This window comes from Pseudopodoces humilis, chromosome 5, assembly GCF_049639895.1.
Source record: "Pseudopodoces humilis isolate 2021_Gansu_Grassland_sample_001 chromosome 5, ASM4963989v1, whole genome shotgun sequence".
Taxonomy (NCBI): Eukaryota; Metazoa; Chordata; class Aves; order Passeriformes; family Paridae; genus Pseudopodoces; species Pseudopodoces humilis.
Window position 1 is genome coordinate 66762787 of NC_142204.1, and position 12286 is coordinate 66775072.

At 42.6% G+C, this 12286-nt stretch overlaps 1 protein-coding gene across 1 annotated transcript in view; it reads left to right on the forward strand.

The window, feature by feature from the left end:
* The window catches only part of CCDC3 (coiled-coil domain containing 3), a 35510-nt gene extending 33337 nt beyond the window's left edge, over nt 1–2173 (forward strand). The window contains exon 3 of the mRNA XM_014255161.2: nt 93–2173. Within this exon, the coding sequence (XP_014110636.2) occupies nt 93–368 (276 nt within the window). The 3' untranslated portion in view covers nt 369–2173. The remainder of the gene's footprint in view (nt 1–92) is intronic.
* Nucleotides 2174–12286: the final 10113 nt, after the last annotated feature.

A 12286-nucleotide genomic window follows, 5' to 3' on the forward strand; every position in this document is an offset into this window, starting at 1 on the left:
TTGAGAAGTTGTGAGGTGTTTTCTGCAGTGTCTGAATTAACCCTTGTTATGATAACTTTTTTGTGTAAAGCTCACCTCTGCTGTCCCCATAGCTCATGTGCTCCTCGGTGCAGAAGGCCCTGTTTGAGGAGGAGGACAGGGTGAAGAAGCTGCAGCAGAAAGTGGCGTCGCTGGAGAAGCGCAACAAGCAGCTGCGAGATCGAGTGAAGAAAGTCAAGAGGTCTCTCCGGCAAGCCAGGAAAAACTCCAGGCACGTGGAGCTGGTGAACCAAAAGCTCAGTGAGAAACTTTCCTCTGCAGGTGGTCAAATCCCCTATATTAACTCTTTGAAGCAGGAGAACTCCCACGGTACCTACCTTAAAGTATAATGCAAGGGTAAGTGCTCAGGCCAGTGGTAATGGTGAATTTTGTCTGCATTAGATCAGGGTCTGGCCCTCACACTTTGTCTACGCTGTGCTTCAAACCTTGCATGGAAAATGAATCTGAACTTGCTTTAGACACGGTGCCAGTTTAAACAGGAATGCCAGCTGGATTTGGAACTGCCCAAAGCCATGTCCTCGCTGTTCTCAGTGGACACAGGACCAGACAGTCATCTGTGCTTCTCCTCCCTCACCCACCTTCACCTCCACCACCTCCAGGTTGTCTTTGATGGAAGCGCCAGCCCAGCCCCATTGCAGGCACTTGACACAGGAGTTCTTCCTGCCAGTTTACCTCCTTCTCATGGGCTGGGCAAGCGAGACTTGGGATCTAGGGATGGATACTGTGGGAAGGAGGAAGGCATGGATGACCTTTGCTCACCCCCAGGCTCTCAACCTTGCTTGAGCTTGACTGAAGTCTACATCCAGTGCCTGGGCATAGGCTACAACTGAGACTCAGGCAGTTTGTGCCTCTCTTCAGCACGAAGTATAGATGTGCCCAAACTGTCTTAAGACTATTCCTTTATATCCTTAACTATTATCAATCAAATATATAACAACTTTCATTTTTCCAAGAAGTGCCTCAAGGCTCTCAGTAACTCCCTCAGGTGCCTTTATCATTGGTCAGCCAAGCAGGTTGGAAACTACATAATTTTGGGACTCTGTCTAAGACCTAATCCTGCAGTCAGGAGTGGACTTAGCCTACAAGTAGGTGCTGAATCAGGTCCAGCAGGAAATTTCAGATCCCTTTCTCAAGCAGGTTTAAGTTACAGTGTGGACAAAGCTTCAAGTTTTGTAGTCACTGTTTGAGGTATAATGGAGGTTGCTGGGCAGCCTCACTTAGTTACACTTAAAACCTGTAGAGACCACATCAATATCAACAGGGCATTAAAAATTTAGGTAGTTTATATATGTATATATTTTAAAATCCTATAGAAAATATTTTATTACACATTTGATATAGTTAATTTCTTAAAATATGAAGTAAAATCTGTTTCTTGATTATCTCATAAAAAAAAGAAACGTCCATCATATCCTTTATTAGGCATTTACAAACTGACTTCTGCTCAAGCAGTGGGGTTTTGGGCATCAGTATCCGTAGCTGATAATGTTAATGCTTGAAACTATCCCTGCACTTGGAAAAGCCCATATCACCTTTCAAATGTGAGCTTCAGTCCAAGCAGAACACAGAAGCTGACTCTCACTACCTTCCAGTCTTGGTCCTTTTGGAAATACATTTTTTTCCCCCCTTTAGAAATAATATTGACATTTCTTAAGATTCTGACTCCTCTACAAGCTCCACCAGTTTCAAAAGCTCTGCCTCCCACATCACCACAATTTGAATTGTTTTCTGCTGGAGTCAGCAATGCTGTTTCCTAAGAATTATTACAGAACTTAGGCTTCCCTAGAAGCCATCAAGAGATTTTTAACTCCAAAATTTAAATCCATAGGAAAGTAACTACTTTTTATTGTTTTATTTTCTGGTTTCTATAAATAAATGGACTGGTTTTCCTGGGATAGGTATTAAAAGCTTGTGTTTTAATTTTTTGTTAAGAAAAATATTCCCTCTGGTATTCATTAATGTTTTATAACTGTTTGTATAAAGCTGAGAAAGTATAACTAATATAGTTACATCTTTGCTACTCTTAAAGGTTTTCCAAACACAGTGTTGAATATCTTTTTCTTTTGGCTGGTATTTTTGTTGCTTGATGAAAAGATTGGAATTTTCTTCCTGATTCCCCCTCTGTCTTCCTCCAAAAAAAAAAAAAAGTAAAACATTTTGTTCTCCTTGTAAATTTTGTGAGAATTTTGTTTATTCTGCAAAGAAAACAAAAAGAACCTCCCCAAATGCAACCCCAAATGGTCTCACTGGGTACAGAACCTAAAAAGATTGTTTCCTTTCATTCCTGCTTGGGTTTGGATCATTTCCAGAGATAAGGACTAGCAGTCAGATCAGGTCACAAGTTAACCCTCTTGACAAGTAACAGGGGGATGTCAAACCTAAATAAAAATGCCATTAAAGTGTCAGCATTGATTGCCTGTCCGTGCTGGTGACAGTATCCAGAGTGACCAGGAGGGCTGCACATGCAGGAAACACAAGTGGAATGAGGAATTTGGGTTATGTCTACCCAGGCTGGTACACGTCACACAGGGCCCCCCCTGACATATGCTATAATTTTTAGACCCACTCCATAGCAATTTCAGGGATCAGCTCATCTGAAGACCTGCAAAAAGGATAACATTTCATGTAATTTCCAAGAGCAATGGAAAAGACATGATTATGTTCCTCTTGCAAAGCTATGAGGGAGAGACTGAGATGCAGAAATGAAGAGGTGGTTGGCATAGCTGTATGGGTTGTCAAGAGATGATATAGAAACCCAAAAAACATCCTGGTGAAAAACAGAAAGACAAAAATCCCCATTTGGTTAGAAACAACACTAAATGTGTCAGCCCCCCTTGAGAAGTTCAAAGATGCTTTACAAATTAGTAACATCTGCTTTTGCAAAACATATCAGGAGCTTGAAGGCTGCCAGAACTTCTGCAGGACCAGTGCTAGGGGTTTCCAGAGCAGCTGGACACAACTGGAGACAAGGATGGGAATTTTTGCATCTGTGTTCACTCTGGGGATGTTTTTGTGGACAAATAAATTTTTCCTAATGGATGCAGAGGATGACAAGAAGAAGTGAAAGAGCAAAACTAATAGTAACAGGATAGAGTAATTGTAAGAACGAGAGAGAAGAGAGAAGAGAAGAGAAGAGAAGAGAAGAGAAGAGAAGAGAAGAGAAGAGAAGAGAAGAGAAGAGAAGAGAAGAGAAGAGAAGAGAAGAGAAGAGAAGAGAAGAGAAGAGAAGAGAAGAGAAGAGAAAAGAAAAGAAAAGAAAAGAAAAGAAAAGAAAAGAAAAGAAAAGAAAAGAAAAGAAAAGAAAAGAAAAGAAAAGAAAAGAAAAGAAAAGAAAAGAAAAGAAAAGAAAAGAAAAGAAAAGAAAAGAAAAGAAAAGAAAAGAGAAAGAAGAGAAGAACAGGAGAAGGGAAATTGCTCTCTTAGGGATTGTCCTCTTTTAACCATCAACATATCTCTCTTGTACTACTTCTGTCACAACTTTTGCAGGACTTGTGTGCCTCACCAGAGTATAAGTGGATAATTCAGATGGTGATCTGCACCCAAAAACACCTTGAATTTTTAGACTTTACAACTGAATTTTCTGGGTTTTTTGAAAGTGGATGTTTATAGAACAAAGTGCATCAAATAAACTATTCTCACAAATCCCAGTATCATCCTGATTAAAAAACCCTACCTGAATAATTGGGGAAAAACCACAAGGTGAGGGAGGATTTATGGGGAGCAGACACAGTTAGCAGCTCTCTTTGCTCCTTAACACCAAAACCATTGAGAAAAAAAAAATTACTTCCTTATGTTTGAATAATAATTTAGGGAAATAGACATGCTATTCTGCTTGGGTTTTGGCAGAAGGAGGTTTTGGAACTAAAGAGCACATCAGTGTTTCAGAGTTGTATCAGTAAAGCCCATTTCTAATACACAAAACCTCTTGCCAAGCTAGGTAATCTCCCATTAATGAGGCAAAGGAGCCCAAATTAATTTCTGAAAGTAGGAGAAAAAACATAGAGGCAAAACTGTAGAAAGAAGATAAAACTGAAAACATATGTCATTCTTTCTTATAACAAATCCAAGTAATTGCAAGAAAATTTCATTTTCCTCCCTATTTAACCCCAATTATTTTCATTTAATCACAGAAATGTACCTATTTCCCTCCAAACCAGCCTGCTTTGCGTGTGAAACATAATTTCCAGCATGTGTTTGGGTTCAGGCATGTTTCTAATCCCCTGAAACAAACACAGCAAGCAGGACAGCACATCCCAGCACATGTGGCACTGCTGGGAGGGTTCACTGGCTGTGCAGGAAACCAGGCCAAGCCATCCCATCAGGAATGTCTGGGAAGGCAGGCACAACAGGGATTTGGTGGGGCAGGAGCAATGCTATCTTTGTGAGGAGTCATCTTTTTGGGGGATCAAAATTTGGTGCAGATAATATCAAGCTGGGTGAGAGCTGAGAGTGTTGATTTGCTTGAGGGGGCTGAGGCCAATTGCATGAGATTAAATAAGGTGAAATCCTGCACTTCAATCACAGCAACACCATGCAACACCACAGGCTGGGGGAAGAGCGGCTGGAAAGCTTTCCAGTGGAAAAGGACTTGGAGGTGCTGGTCAACAGTGACTGAATATGAGTCAGAGAGTGTCCAGATGGGCAAAAAGGCCAAGGGCACCTGACTTGTACCAGCAATAGCGTGGCCAGCAGGATAAGGGCAGTGATTTTGCCCCTGTGCTGGCCACTGGTGAGGCCACACCCTGAACCCTGGGTTCAGTTTTGGGCCTCTCAATTGCAGAAAGACCTTGAGGTACTGAAGGGTGTCCAGAGAAAGGAATGGAGCTTGGGAAGAGTCTGGAGCACAAGTTTAATGAGGAGAAGCTGAGGGAGCTGAGGGGCTCAGCCTGGAGAAAAGGTAGTTCAGGGGACAGCTTATGGTTCTTTACAACATCCACGAAGGAGGCTATACAAAACTCTTCTTGCAGGTAACAAATGAGACTACAGGAGGAAACAGCCTCAAGTTGTGCCAGGGGAGGTTTGGCTTGGATATAAGGACAAATTTCTTCACCACAACGACAAAAAAAAGCTGCCCAGGGAGAGCAGAGTCACCATGTCACACAGAGTGGTAGAGTCACTGTCACTGAGGGTATTTCTAAGACCTGTAGATGTGGTACTTGGGGACAGTTTAGTGGTGAACAAGGCAGTGCTGGTTTATCTGTTGAACTAAACATTCTTAAGGGTCTTTTCCAACCTAAATGATTCAATGATTCTATTACTTGGTTTTCCATTATCTGGGTTTGGTGGCATCACACCATTCCTGAGGTGCCTGATTTCTCCTTGTGAGAGTGTTCCAGCAATCGCTGGCTGCTTTGGTTAATGCTGATTGCATGCAATGGCATCTGTCTCTCTGGTTATCTACCTATGGATAGTCATTTTTCTTTTTACTGAAATTTTCCACAAACACACAGCTGAGAACAAGTTTTAGGTGGTAAATAATTGTTTTGCAATGTTAAAATATAAGCAGTGAAATGACATTTTCATTGGCAAACTCCCACTTTGGAGTCATAACAAAATTTGACAGAAGTCCCTTCTATGTATCCCTTGCCCCAAGAAAAAATCAGCAGGAAGTCTTTGAAATGTTTTGGGTTAGCAATGCACACATGCTCAGCAAAAACTTGGTAGTGCTGCACAGCTAAAACCACAGCAAATGCACTAAATGAACCTTCATGAACCTATCCTTCCCTGGACAGTCCAGCTGCCATAGGTGGCAGCACAGACAGCCTTGCCAGGACTGAAAAAAGCAGATTTTTATTGCATCTTAATCTCCTGGATGCCTCTGCAGCGCCCAAGGGTTTGTGTATGTGCTAGGGGTGGTGCTGTAGGGATGAAGATGCTCCAATAAGCTCAGAAAGAACATGAGGAGTAGTTACAGGAGAGACACTGGAGCTGGGAACACTCAAAGGGCCAGAAATGCTCTTAGAGAAGTGGCCACCAGTACCTGGATTGGAGACATGGAAAAGGTCCTGGAAAAGGGACAGCCATTTGCTGTGCACTGTCCATCAAGAGTCTGTGTAAAGGAGCCCAAGGATCCCCACTGGAAGAAGAGACAGCCTCTGTCACTCGTGTTTTGTATCAGCAGATGGCCAGGAGCTGCACAACTCAGCTTTAGCTCCAGATAAAGGACCAGGCTGGAGAGCAATGGATAAGTGATTCCTTCTGAGGTGGGAGCAGTCCAGGCAAGTTGCTGACCTAGAGACATCACTTTTGAGTGGCAACCTGGCAGAATGGTGAAGAATAGAAGTAAGCTCAAGCCATTGCTGTCAACATCCAGAGCACACAAAGTAGCCTGTCTCCTTTTCTTCATTTCTACTTGATCTTACAGACTCATGAGATCTTTTCTGCAAGAAAGGCAGTCAAAAGGAAACCGAAAGCCTCATGGTTTTGGAGGGTCACCAGCTGCCAATGTGCAGCCTATATATCACAGTCTGGGAACAAATGCAACAAAATACTTCATCCTTCTGCAGAGTACACTGCATCTTTAAAATGCTCTAAGCAAGACTTTGCATGATCCCTCTTCACTCAAAGTCAAGCAAAGGCATCAAGATGCATGTAAATCACTCAAACCATACAGCAGTTCAGTGGCAGGTCTGTATAAGAGAATTCAGGGGTCCTTGACTTTTGGCATCTGCTCCACTTTCTAGAACTGTCACCTTCTTGAGTGGGGCCAGGAGGGGAGGTTCCCACACATCGGAGATGTAGAGCCTTGCAGAGTGTGAATCAGAGCAATCTGCATTAGGTGCCAAAACTTGGATTGTTTATTTAGACAGGAAAGCAAAAGGGAGGGGACAAATGTCCTCATGGCTGGAGCAAAGCCCAGAGAGATCTCTTCTGTTTTCCAGTGTCAAGAGCTCTTTTGATGGCCTTTGACTATTCAAAGTTTTTATACTGTCCTTATACAGAACATGAGTCCTTCCCCAGGACTGCCATGATCTGGCACTTCTTACACACCCAGACCGCCTAGAAGGCAAACTGGGAAATCCTCCCTGACAGGAACCATATAGTCATGCATGGAGGATGAGGAGCACTTGGGCAGGTAAACCAGCACTCCAGATGGAGGTTCAGAACAGCTGATCAGAGGGGCAAAACCACTTCTTTTAACTTCCATAGCCCAATTTCTTCATCCCTTTCTCACCCAGAAGGTGAGAGTGAGACTGATGGGGAGATGCTCCCATGGGGTCACTTGGGAAGTGGTCAGAGGGATCCTTGTATTGACCTGTGCCAGGATCCACCAGGGAAGGGCTGGACCAACCAAGAAGGAGGAGGAAAGTGCAGACCAGCAGGTTGTTCCAGATGACATTTCTGTTACACTTGCCCTGCCCAGAGAAAAGCAGAGAGCCTCCAAGGTCAAAGGCATTTATTTATCTGCCATGACAATAGACCCCAGGCAGATCACAGGGAGGACGAGCTGCCTGATCTCTGCTCACCATCCAAGGACAAACACATGGCCACATCAGAAGGGGTGCTTGCTTGAACTCTTCCCATGCATTTCCATGGGAACAGGGCCACTGTTTTGTTTTCCTCTCTTTAATATTTCTCTTATGATTATTTCTGAAATACTCTGCTTGCTGGAGATTTGGCCTAAAGAGATAAGGAAGAGAAAATGTCACAGACTGTTGTCAATGAATTATTTTTCCCATTTCTTGGTGCCAGAAAAAGCAGTTCTTTCTGTAGGAAAGCAGATCGTGGGTTATACTGTCTTCCAATTATTTGTTTCGGAGATGTTAGAAATTGCAATATGCACCTATAATTACAATGTGTTAGTTGGAAGCTGGCAGCAGTGAAAACCAATTTTTTAGTGAAAAGAAAATATAACCTGATAACTCTTTTCTTGTCCATACATAGGTGATTCAGGCTCATTTCAGGATTACAGTGTATTCTTTTTTACACATACAAAACATTTTGTTCCCCATGAACCCAAGATGAAGAGCTAACTCCCGCCTTTGGAAATGTAACTTAAAATTGTGTCTGGAAGCAGCACTGCTCTCCAGGAGAGCAGGGGGGTTGTAACTTTACAACATTTTCAGTAGTGGTATTGACACTGTTCAGGTTGAAAGCTTCTGTGTTGTTGCTGGTCTCTGCTGCAATGCATGGAAAAAGTATTTTCCAAGCTGTAAACTATTTGCAAGTGAAAAACATTTTCTTTTTCTCTAAATATCTTTGCTGATACCTAGTCTATTACTTCTGTGGAAAATCCACATTTTCTTTTTCTCTAAATATCTTTGCTGATACCTAGTCTATTACTTCTGTGGAAAATCCATAGCAATTCAGGCAGGTTACAATGAATGGCTGAAAATTCTTCAGCTGCAGACAGTCAGCCAAATCTCCTTTTAACCACTGGTCACTGGTGGATCCCCAGCATTGTACCATGGCTGGGTAGTACAGTGCAATGTGATGGTTCCAGGGCTGCCAATTGCTAACAGCCTCCACCAGAAATCACCATCTGTGGTCAAATCCTAATGTCACCTGGGAAGTTCATTCTGCAGCCACATATTTGATACCTCACCCTATAGAGACAAAACCCACCATCAGTCTGAAATTGCTCCAAGACAGGGTGCATGAGAACGTATCAAAAAATAAGGAAGAAATTCTTTATTGTGAGCTTAGTGACACATGGGCACAGGTTGCCCAGAGAAACTGTGGATGCTCCATCCTTGGAAGTGCTAAGGGCCAGGTTGGATGGGACTTTGAGCAACCTGGTCTAGTGGAAGGTGTCCCTGCTCAGAGCAGGGGAACTGGAAGTGCAGTCCGAGCTGTGGGTAGCCTGGGGACAGGTATTGGGATTCCAGATCCAGCCCTGATCAATGGAGAGTGGTTAGTGCTGCACTCGGAGTGCCCGTGACATGTACTTCATTCTGTACACTCACTCGGGGGCTAAACAGGCTGGAGAAAGCAAAATGTAATCACAGTGTTTAATTAAAAGATAATGGAAGCTTTCCAGCCACATCATTACAGCCCATGCAGAGACAAAAATCCCTGTTCTCCTGGAGGGATATAGTAAAATGCATTGCCACGCTGGGGATCAAGCTGATCTGAACTTCATATTCCTCATCTGCTGTATTCTTAATTCTCATTGCTTTTAATTGACTGCAGATTTTCTTTGGATTTGCAAATTCAGTTTTGAAACAGATTCTTTGTATTTATAGAATAGGCTTCAGGGTATATGAGCAGGGCTGGTGGGGGGCTTTGCACTGCTGGTAAGTAATGATATTTTCTCTGCAGCAGGAGCCAGAGTCAAGTGAGATGCAAAGTAGAGTGTTCACTGATGAGCAAGGAGCGGGAGGAAGCAGCATATTTCCATTCATAAACCAGGGGGAAATTAAGAAGTTCCAGGCAGCTTTGGCAACACAGAGCTCATTAGCCCAGTGGGTAGAAAATGCATTGCAGATGCAGAAGCCTTGCTGGAAAACGAGAGGGGAAGAGGTGGAAAGGAACAGTGAGGGCAACAGACAGCTGCCAGTGGTGATGGAGGGCAGCCACGCCCATGCTTCTCATAAATGCCACAGCACAAAATAGTGAGAAAATCTTCCTTCTCACGGGTAGTGCTGAGTTCTCTGCCTAAAATGTTCATCTGGGCACCAAACTGATAGCAAAGAGAATGGGGCATGAGTCAAACTTTTGGGGACATGATGAAAGACCTCAAAATCCAGAGAAATTTGGTCTCTGAGAGTGGGAGAGATCCCAGCATGTACTCTAGCCACTAGGCTGAAGTTTAGTTTTGGGATATAAGTAGGTCTCTAGATCTTCTCCTAAATGACTTGCTGGCAAAGTTAGAGGAAATCTGAGAAATGGGAACTGGAACCAGATTTTAGCTTCACATTTGACTGTTTTCTTCCGCTTGTTCTTCTGTGGGGATGTTTGCTGAGGTGCTAAGTTTTCTCCTTCTGAAAACATATATTTGGTGAAAGAGCCAAGGACACTGCAGATTGATTTTCTGAGTTTTGCTCAGACTCCATAATACAAGTGGCAGTTTAGTAGGATAAGCTCATTCGTTTTTTCACTTTTATGGATTTCATTAAGAAGCATGAACAGGCAAGAATTCCTCTAAGCAATCATATTACCAGCCTAATTTGCTAGACTTTAATTAAAACAATTAAAGATAGAATGATGCAATGACCCAGCTCAGGACCCAATTAAGACTGAATCGATAAATCAGTAGGTTTAAATCACCACCATAAGGCCACAGATAATCAAAACAAATTATGAGGCTGAAGCTGAACAGAATTACTGTATTACATCTCCATGGGAGAATTTAAGGAATTAAATACTTTGTAGTTGAGGTGCTCAGCTCATCTTACTACAACCAATTTAGTGGCAACGGGCACAACCTGGTACAGGTCCATCAGCTGCTGGGGACCATGGCCTGGGTGCACAGCACAACAGTCCTGCCAGGCCATCCATAGCTGTAGGCATCCTTGGACTTGGTGACTTCCAGGAACAGGTGTCAGGACCCTGTCCATCTGTTCAGCCACATTTGGTGCTATATCACCTCATCAGTCTGTCACCACCTTCTTTGCACAGATAAGTGAAACCTCCCAAGGTGTCCTGGTAACAAACCCAGCTCCTTCCTGAAAGTCTCTGACTTTCTTCCAGAGGAATTACTGGACCGTCGGTTCTTTCCATACATTTAATGGGAACCATCAGTAAACTCAAGCACATGGTGCCCTCTGTATGCTGCAAATACTTAGAGAGGGAAGAAGTTCCTCAATTCAAGCCTCCAAGGTAATTGTCAGTGGACTCAGAAGTAAACTTGATGTTTGGTGGCAGCAAAGATGCACATTGTCTTCAGAATTCAGCCCTAGTCTGATCACAGATGAATTTCCTCTTTAGATATTGTGACCAAAAGGTAATTGAAATACATGGTAAAATCCTATAATTTGAGTAGTGACAAGGCACAGCAGAATAGTACCAAACCTTCCATTAATGCCATGTTTTCCTCTGCTTTGGTCTGACAGAGACACTGTAATAATATCATACTGTATAATATAATACAGATAATATAATATTGCATTCTATTGCATTGTATTACCATATAATATATCTCCAAGTGTGTGTCCATCATGTGCCTGTGTTCTATTTGTTGAGAACAGGAGTTCATCTGTCAGCTCCCGCTGAAGGTCAGTATGGACTCACCATGACTATAATTTAATTTTTTCTTTGTAGTGGAACAGGGATCTGATCTAATTAGGTGCTACACAGAGCTGCATTGGGTCAAAGACTGGGAGGGAAGGTTACATTTCAGATGCTACTTTGAACAAAATGCAAACCTGAAGACGTGATATGCGATTCTTAATATGGCTGGTACCTGCCCAGCTGGCCTGCAACAAAAAGAAGCTTTAGTTTGAGATTTATTATGCATTTCTGGTCACTGTTAGACTGCAAGCTGAGGCACAGATGTGAACACAGCTCTTGCTTCTGCCCTAAAGAAAGAAAATGAAAAACATACAAGAGTCTATACGGCGCCAAGGAAAGCACAAAGTTCATGAGTTTGATGGGAACAACAAATTGCCTCTCAGCTCTATTATTATTAATTTCCCTAAACAAAACACTTTCATGAAGAAGGTAAATGAATCATTAATTGACCGTAACTTTATCAGCATATTGAAATTATAAAAAGAAAAATCCTAAAGATTAAAAAAGAAAAGAAACTCTTGAATTCAGGATAAGCAAACAAAGTTTGGAAGTCAGGAATTTATCCCAATATAATCCAGAAAGGCCAAACACTGAACAATCTGGAAATACTCAGTTGAATACTTGTAGTGATAATCCAGATGGTCCCTCTTCCCCATCCCCACAGATAGAAAGAATGTTTATCACCACAGTAATTCAGCATGGTTGAGAAGGCCCACCAAACAGGGACTCAGATGTGCTAGGCAGGGCACACACCAACAGTGATATAGGTGGATTTTCTCCCTGAAGGATGTCCAGAGCTGGAAGGAAGCATAATAAGGTGGGAAGAGCATGTGTTCTTATCCATATCACAGCTTAGAGTGTCCTGGGATTGCTTCTGGGCAAGGCAGGCCCATGTTGTCTCCCCATGGAAATCTGCCCAAAGGGATCCTCACAAGACCAATATGATTTTGTGAATTCACAGAACTGGGAATGTTTGGCCTGAAGGAAGAGATTCCATGTGGGCATGATTAAAGAGTGTAGGACTGTTTACACTGCACAAGAACTGATTTTAAAGCTTTGTGCAGAACATATCCTT